This window comes from Gastrolobium bilobum, unplaced genomic scaffold (genome assembly GCF_033153095.1).
Source record: "Gastrolobium bilobum isolate Gb01-03AN ecotype WA unplaced genomic scaffold, APGP_CSIRO_Gbil_v1 utg1221, whole genome shotgun sequence".
NCBI classification, from domain to species: Eukaryota; Viridiplantae; Streptophyta; class Magnoliopsida; order Fabales; family Fabaceae; genus Gastrolobium; species Gastrolobium bilobum.
Genome location: NW_026897257.1, coordinates 1,152,674 through 1,161,056, shown reverse-complemented (window position 1 = coordinate 1,161,056; position 8,383 = coordinate 1,152,674). Strand labels below are relative to the sequence as shown.

Below are 8,383 nucleotides of genomic sequence, written 5' to 3'. Positions count from 1 at the left end.
TTTAATCAAGTCTTGATTGACAGTTGACACCACCTCAAATTTCGAGCTAAAAATTGGACGAAAATTAGAATACAATTGCTTTTACTTTTTTTTGTTTTTTTTAGTGAGAATTGTTATTGGGCCCATACATTCGAACCCTCTCATCAATCCACTCTCTCATGTCCCCCAAAACAAGGTTTGCGGACTCATCGGGCTCCCCTTGAATCAAAGAATGGTACATCCCATCATAAAGCTTCAAGGTCTTGTCCTCACTGGAAGCCTTCTCATACAAGAGCTTGGAGGAAGAGGGGCACGTGACCCCATCAGCAGTTCCGTGTGCAGTGAGAAACGGCGTCGTTACCTTGGAGAAATTATCCTGTACATACTGTGTAACCCTGAGGAGCTCACGCATGGTCCCCACCCTAGGTGGGCCCGTGTATCTCCTGGGATTAGAGGCTATGATCTTCAACTTCTCGGGATCCCTGATGGCTTTACCCACCATCTTGTTGTCCGGCATAGCTGCCCACGTGTCAGCCAAACCGAACAGCAGACCGTACATGAACAAATGTACCTTGCTGGGCTTCATGTCCTCGGGTATCACGAAAAGCGGTGCCGAGAATATCAGGCCCGTCCACGTGTCCGGCTCTGATTTGAAGTACATGAGCAAGGTGACGAGTCCCCCCATGGACTCGCCGAAGAGGAACGCCGGCAGGTTCTTGTAAGGGTCGCTGCGCCGAACGTGGAGGAAGAAGGAGAGTGAAGTGGAGGCAATCTTGTCCATGTCGCCGAGGTAGCAGCGGAGGCCGTCAGAACGGCCGTGGCCGAGGATGTCGGCGGCGAAGACGGCGTAGCCCCAGGTGGCGAAGTTGATACAGATCTTCTGGAAGAGCCAACCGGTGTCGGAGCCGTAGCCGTGGGTCATGAAGACGGTGGCTTTGGGTTGGAGGTTCAGTGGAAGGAAGCTCTGGGTGAAGATCTTGCCGTTGGGAGTGTCGAAGTATGATTTGGTGTTGCTCACCCCTTGGGAGGTGTAGTACTCCTCTTCGGGCATGTTGCCCCAAAAATTAAGGGGAACCTCCGATTCCGTTGCCATTGGGGGGGGTGTGTGTGAATTGTGATGGGATAAGGTGTAAATAAATAAAGATATCGAAAAAGGGGAAACTTTAAGGAGTAGGTAAGGTAAGGTTGGTGGGTGGGGACCATGTAGTAGTGGGTGAACCAACCCACCACTATGGAGATTGTTATGATTGATATGAGATGGATAATGATAATGAAAGGTGCATGATGGTTGGTGGGTTGGGCTTATGACTTGATCTGTTAAAAATAGCCCATCCAAGATTTGGCCCTTTAGGTGAGTCCGTCCAGTCAACAAAAATAGGTCCATCCCATCAATCTTTTTTATTTTTTATATTGTCATATTATTGACTAAATTACTGAGTTTCTCATAATTATGTCTCATCTCATGTAGACTTTGTTACACGCCGTGGTCCATTATTTATGAGTACGGGCCATACTCGAACTCAATTATAATGTCAGGATATTTATGATCATTTACCTATCATACAGTAATTAACTTTGCATAATCTAAACAGCGGGATACTCAGCTGCCTTTTTTTCTAAAGCAATTTAGAATTTGACGATCACATCTTAATCTAATGCAGAAAATCAAAACCATGATGGTGTTCTAAGATGGTGAAAAAGGATGCACTTCCGCCGTTCAATCATACAACCCTTAAGGTCAAAGTAATGATATAGAGTTTTGAAGAAATAGATTGGAACCAGAAAGCGTAAATATATTTTTGTCTTGTAGTGGAAAGAGACAGATTTCTTTATTATTTTATCATTTTGATTTCCCTTTGGTTGGATGCATAACTGCATGTATATTTGTGCATAGTTGAAGCTGAAGAAACATAATAATTATATCAAGTTTCTATACACTGTGATTTTCAACTATAGAGAATTCTCGGCATTAATTTTTTTTACGGAAAATAATATAATAAAATATAATAGAAAAAAAAATGTAGACTGCTAGATGGAAACTGCACCCCTTGGGTACCAATGACTCGACTTACCTTTGATTAAACGAGTATGATGAACTAATCTCTCTCTCTCTCTCTCTCTCTCTCTCTCTCTCTCTCTCTCTCTATATATATATATATATATATATATATATATATATATACGAGTTCACACGTAAATCAACTCATGATCATGCCAAGAAAGATAATACCATCTCAAGAAAAGTGTATAAGATCTTATGCTATAGCTATATTACTAATATTTTAGATATTATAGTATGAAATATATTTGGGTTTATTGTATGACCCACACCCATTTATAGTGGAGTTATGTTTATCTTATTTTATATAAGATAAACAATTTTTCTACGTACACAAAAAAGAATTGGGTCCCATCACTTTTTTTTTTCTCTTCTCTTATTTATGGGTCCCACTTATACTTTTATTTCTACAACATAACATAAGATAATTTTTTTTACAATATAAGAAAAATATATGCCTTTATAGTGAGAGCGGGTTCAACCGAATCAAAAGTGCATTTCCTCCTTGGCATATTCTATATATATCTTACTTAAAGAATGCGAATATTCACTCATGATTATTCATAAAGCATGAGATTGAACAATAATGCAATTAAATCTCAAATCATTTATCATCTTATCTATTTATGTATATCACACTAACATATAAAAAGTAGAGTGAAGGTATTCTAACTACCAAATTTTTTTACTACTAGCTTACTACTCATCACGTTACTATTGGATCAAAGAGAGAATGTTAAAAAGTTTTTGAGGAGAGAGATAATGTTAATCTAATGGTAATTAAATAGGTAATAAGTTGGTAGTAGAAAATTTTGATAGTGAGAATATCCCTCCTCTAAAAAGTATTAAAAGCATCATAATTGAATCATCAAAGTAACATCTTCCAAAAACTCAAAGAAATAAATAGATCAAATCACAAATTGATAGATAAGTTACTTTCTTAATCTTAGGAAAAAGAAAATTAATCAATCATAAAAATAGCAATTCAACAATCTTAAAAAAAAAACAAAAGATTAAACGAATTAAAAAATATGAAAAGATAGACCTAGCTAGATTAGATTAAGTCCAATAATGATCCTTCCTGACTTTACCCTTGAATTCTTGTCATAATTTTCGTCCTTGCTTTATCCATATGCTTCATCTATCATCTATAGAGGTTTTCTTTTTCTTTGTGGTCTTCTCTTCTTATTTATAACTTAAGTTTAGCTGTCACATTTCTTGACTTATTTAGTCTGTTAATTAGTCCTTTCAAACATTTAATTTGTTAATTTTCTGATAAGGATTAGGTTTGCTTAAATTTTTTTCATGAAGTTAAAGATATTATTGACAAGACTTTAAGTTTTAACAAAATCTTTATTATTGTTTTTTTTTTCATAAAAATATTTATGCAGTTAATGCAGATAAGTTATCTGCATTTACTTCTAAAACGACGTCGTTTTAGGATTGAAAGATTAGAAAATTATAATTATAAAGACTATAATAACCCTGAAATAAATTAAAATTATAAAAACACCATGATTTTCGCCTCAAAACGACGTCGCATTAGGCTTACTGCAGAAAAAATGAATCCTTTTTTTTATATAACTATTTTCAGTATTCATTCAAATCTTTTAGAATATACTTAAAAATTTAAATCAAACATTAAAAGAATACAAAAGAATTTATTCAAAAACTAAATAAAAATCAAAGTAGCAAGCAGTGAGAAATGACTGACATAATAAGGAAATCAAGCACATGCTATTACGAAAACTAGCAGTTACACAAGCTATTCCATTCTACATCTTGTGGACAAATTTACAAGAAACCCTCCTTACCCAAAATTTGCTCACTCTATGAAGTACTGTACTTGGATACTCTTGGGCAAGGATGAAGTCATGAACCCACTATCCAATTTTCTATCTCCTTTACCTTTACCACCCCAACAAAGGTTAAAACGTATACCCTCCTTCCCTCCAAAGTTAACTGTCTCTAAGCTGCTTTGAAAAATGTCTCTAAGCCATTTCTCAAACAAGCTGTTAGTAAAAGAACTACACCCAATACCCACATCCTCAATCACCCTCTCATCTACACTAAAATTCATCACATGTTGCATGCCACAAACCTCCTCAAAGGACCCTTTGATCTTGGATAAAAAAAGCTCTTCCATTTCCTTGTTCCTAGCTGGACTTGTATTAAACTCAAACTGGTTCTCAATTGAGTCAAGAAATCCATTTGGGTTCAAAGGATCAGCTATAGTTTCTCGAGTTAAATCACTTGAAATGGGACTACTTTCCCCTGCTTTGTCCTCTTCATCAGCTTTTATGTTCAGATCAAGGGTGTTGAAGCTTGATTGTCTTGAAAAGTGTTTTTTTCTGTTCCTTTCCTTAGAATTCTCTTCAATTCTGGGGCTCTTGATATTGGAAAACAAATCAAGTTCAGCTCTGCGCTTGTGGCCAAAACAAGGTGTCTCTATGTTAGTCTTGGTTTCACTGATCTGCAACAATAACTTCATAACCGAGTCCTGATTCTGTTCTTCCATGCTTGTGGAGCCACCATTTGTCAATATGAATATTAATTGGCCTGATTTGTCCTTTGTGGTTCTTAAATTTCCAAACTTTCCTGTTTCAAATCCATCTGAGAGGAATTTCTTGAATTGGGCATCAGCAAAGTCAACATTTTCTATCAAGATCACAAGCTGTTGATGGGTTCTCAATGCTCCAGCAAGCATTTCTGAAAATGGGGCTATTGAAGTCTCTTTCTTTAGCATGTCCAAGTGAAGAAGCATATCAGCTGAGCCAAAAACTGATTCTGCAACAGCAAGTGACAACCTTCTTTTTCCAATGGAGTCATTGCCTTTGATAAATAACCAAGTGATGTTACTTTGCTTTGCTGATTTGGAATCAACCAAGGCCTCTGCTATTGAAGGAACAATCTCAGATTGCCATGGCACATTCTCCTGCAATAGTTTACAAATATGAGCTCGTTGCAGTGTTCTATCAGTTATATTTTCCCCCATTTCACCTGAACCACCATTTCCAAGAGCAAGAGTAATCTTTACTTCTTTACCTTCCACGCTCTCAAGAGAATCCAAGATTGGCTCTGTTGCTTGCTTTTTATCGCTGAAATTGAACTCAATGGTGCATGATTGTTGACGCCTGAATCGAGGTATTAGATTGGAGCTATAAGTTGGTTTAGCAGCATCGTTGGCAAAGTATATAGAACTTGATAAATTATAGGGGTACATCTTTTCATTCGAACTGTAATTGTTGTTCCTGCTACTGTGGTTCTGAGGCTGTTTGCTTTGGTGGAGACAGTGACATAGTCTATTCCATTTTCTTTTCAGCTGTGTTAATTCATCCTGAAAACGTTGAATTATTCATAAGCCATTACTACTTTTCAAATCTCAACTAATAGGAACTAGCACATGCACATACAGAAGAAAAATAATTTAAGCTATTGCACAATCATCAGGTGTTGGATTATAAGCAGATAAAACAGAAAAATTAACTTGACTTTTCAGCTTAACAATTTGCTACCTTTTTATGGGCTTCGGTGCTATGAGACTGAAGCCAGAAAGGCAAGATTTTCTTCTCTCCTGGTCTAAGAAATTGAGCTTCTTTTTCGTAATTGGAGGCACATTCTTCACAGCAATTGAGCTTTTCCTGCTGATCCTTGTTACTAAAGGGCTTTGTTTCCAACATATGAGATGGGTTCTGGGAGATGGTCATCTTTGAATCAAGGACACTGCAAATTGTGTGCAGAAACTCCACACAATTAACATCCAAATTGAACAAATAGGCACTGATGAGTTTTGAATATGCACTACTATCTGAAGCTGCTTTTCTGTTCAATTCCTATCACTTAAGATCACAGCAGGTCTTAATTTTTTTCAAGGGAATCGCAATAAGGCATGTTTGCAAAGGTATATAACTCTGACTTCTTTATTTTTCTTTTGGTAAAGTTTAGTTTCTGTTTCTCCAATCCAATATCATGTGAATGCATAACGTGTAAGAGGTTATATACTGACAAACTAAAGTGAAGCAGTGAAGCAGAAAGGTTCTGCTTCATGTCTGCCTTACCAACTAACCATGCTTTTGACAATAGGTTCTGGCATAGCCCAGTGACCGTACGTCCTCCTCAACAAAATGCAAGACAAATTAAGCTTTCAAACCATCATGGCTGGATAACTTTTATGTGCTTATGTTTTCTTTTCTTTCCTTTCTTCTTTTACTTTTTTTATTTATTTATTTTGGATTACATTTTTTTGTCATTATGCAGAACTTTTTGTACTAAATCAAACAAATTAAGCAAGAAAATTTTTAGTCTTTAGTTGATGTTTCTGGCATCAAATCAAATCAATTATTAAGCAAAAGATTACCTGGAAGCATGGAGACTCAAACCAAGTCCACCTGATGGAACAGAAACAGCCTGAAGAGCCAATTGCGTCTCTAGAGAGGGTTGCCTCATTTGACACCTCATATATGTTTGATAACTAGCAGTGGCCATCAGCCACACCTTAGCATTTGAGGTTCCACAGTCACAGAATAACTTTCCAATTTCTGAAACTATATGATCAACTGGGTTATACCCAGAAAATTCTCCATCAGAGGACCCTTCCTCTTTTTCACTGAAATATGCCTCCACTGTCCATTTCAGGTCTCCAATATAAAAAATGCCACCCCCTCCTCCTGATGCAACAGAATCCACCCTCCTTTTCAGCTCCAAGAGTTTCATTTCAACTTCATTTCTTTTCATATACCTCAAAGAAACTGATGTAAATTGAAATTTGATAAAATGGGTTGACTTCAAATCATCAGGTACCTCTGATCTTTCTAACCTTCCCATTAGCTCTCCCACAAGGCTTTCAGTTAATGACACCGAGTCACCAACTATCACAATGTTCTTTTTCTTCTTCCTCAAGAGGATATCCAGAACAAGCTTGATATCATCCTTATTAGAAGAAGCAACAGCAGTGATGGGATACACTGGGGCTTTCTTTGGTGGTGAAAAGAAAACTGAGTTGAACTCAGAAGTGTAAGCAGCTAAGAAATGGTTCTGGCTGAAATTACTAGGGTTGATGGTTTCCCTATGGCTCTCACAAGTAGAAGGTGAACAAGGAGAAGAAAACACACCACCAGAACTGTTGTAACACTGAAAAACAGAAGAGGCTGAAGAGTCCTCTATATTGTTCTTAACAGCAGTGCTAGAGAACCCAGCCTCTCTCATAACCCTGCTAACACTAGGGTCATCTAGAATGGATACAATGAGCTGTTCAAGCTCAACCTTGATGGTGAGAAGTGGTTGTTGTTGCTGTTGTTCTATGCATCCCCTTCTCTGATGTGCCTGTGCTCTTTTCAATGCAGCAATCAAAGCATTGGAAAGAGAAGGTTGAGTGTGGATCAAAGCACCCGGTGTTGTTGGGAGCCTATTGAGAGCCACATTGAAACACAGCTCAAGAGCTCTGCATTGAAGAGGATGTGAAGTTTGTTGGTGAGGCTGAGATTTAAGACAAGCCCTTCTGAAGGAACTGGCTCTTAAGCTGAGCAACGTGGTGGCCACATGCAGAGGAGTGACCTGTGCATGGCCCCTCCTACGAGCAAAGCCCAGAGAGTGCTTCAACACTGAAGCAGCCTCTGCTGTGAGGGTCTGCTGCAATGCACAAGCTCCTGGGCGCATAACTTGAACAAAACCAGCCCCCCCACACCACCCCCCCTTTGTGACTGAACCTTTTCTTCAGAACCACACTATACTTCTTCCTTTTCTTATCCTTCTTTCTCTCCAAACACCACCCCCTCCCTCTCTCTTTCTAAGCTTAGATGACTTTGGAAGCTGGTTTTATTCCTCTCTTTCAATAAGAGGAACCTGGAACTAACTGAAAAGGTTTCAAGGATGGGAGCGCAAGAGAGAGAGAGAGAGAGAGAGAAAGCTTAGAGCAAGTAGTTAGGCTTTAGAAATACCAGAACTATGCCTCACTACCTTCTTTATACTTCTTGTCACTTGTCATTTTTTTTTTTTTCATTTTCCTTTATTTCTCTTTTGGTTTTAGTTTAAAGAGGCAGCTTTTCTTAGCTTTTTTTGTTACTACTTTACTGCCTTCCCTCTCTCTCTCTCTCTCTCTCTCTCTCTCTCTCTCTCTCTCTCTCTCTCTCTCTCTCTCTCTCTCTCTCTCTCCAGTTTACAGTTATTGCTCTAAGACATTTCTATATAAATGTGTGTTCCTGTAACTAGGTGTTTTCTGGTTTCTGATACGTGACATTTAATGTATTAATAAGAAACCAGTTTTTTTTATTGTTGTTTTACTCTCCTTAATATAATAGCATAATTTGAGCTGCCTCATGCACTGTATATAAACAATAATATAATATT

The 8,383-nt window shown here is 37.8% G+C and overlaps 2 protein-coding genes across 2 annotated transcripts; both read right to left on the bottom strand.

Moving 5' to 3' along the window:
* Nucleotides 1-2: 2 nt before the first annotated feature.
* Nucleotides 3-1,090, bottom strand: LOC133305480 (caffeoylshikimate esterase). Its single transcript, XM_061505716.1, has one exon. The coding sequence runs from the start codon at nucleotides 1,070-1,072 to the stop codon at nucleotides 101-103; it is 972 nt and encodes a 323-aa protein (XP_061361700.1). The 5' UTR covers nucleotides 1,073-1,090; the 3' UTR covers nucleotides 3-100.
* A 2,773-nt stretch (nucleotides 1,091-3,863) lies between these two features.
* Nucleotides 3,864-7,693, bottom strand: LOC133305549 (protein SMAX1-LIKE 4-like). The gene is made up of 4 exons (XM_061505803.1): nucleotides 7,004-7,693; nucleotides 6,396-6,445; nucleotides 5,554-5,761; nucleotides 3,864-5,375 (listed from the first exon to the last, which is right to left on the bottom strand). Exons 1-4 carry the CDS (start codon nucleotides 7,691-7,693, stop codon nucleotides 3,864-3,866), a joined length of 2,460 nt encoding a protein of 819 aa, XP_061361787.1.
* Between the last annotated feature and the right edge of the window lie 690 nt (nucleotides 7,694-8,383).

What these genes read in the sequence shown, in the direction of transcription:
- LOC133305480 (XM_061505716.1), bottom strand. Translation starts at nt 1,072, where the DNA reads ATGGCAACGGAATCGGAGGTTCCCCTTAATTTTTGGGGCAACATGCCC.
- LOC133305549 (XM_061505803.1), bottom strand. Translation starts at nt 7,693, where the DNA reads ATGCGCCCAGGAGCTTGTGCATTGCAGCAGACCCTCACAGCAGAGGCT. An exon ending in CACCACCAAAGAAAGCCCCA is followed by an intron (nt 6,446 to 7,003) that starts GTGTATCCCATC and finishes TTGGCTCTTCAG; the next exon opens with GCTGTTTCTGTTCCATCAGG. An exon ending in TTGAGTCTCCATGCTTCCAG is followed by an intron (nt 5,762 to 6,395) that starts GTAATCTTTTGC and finishes CACAATTTGCAG; the next exon opens with TGTCCTTGATTCAAAGATGA.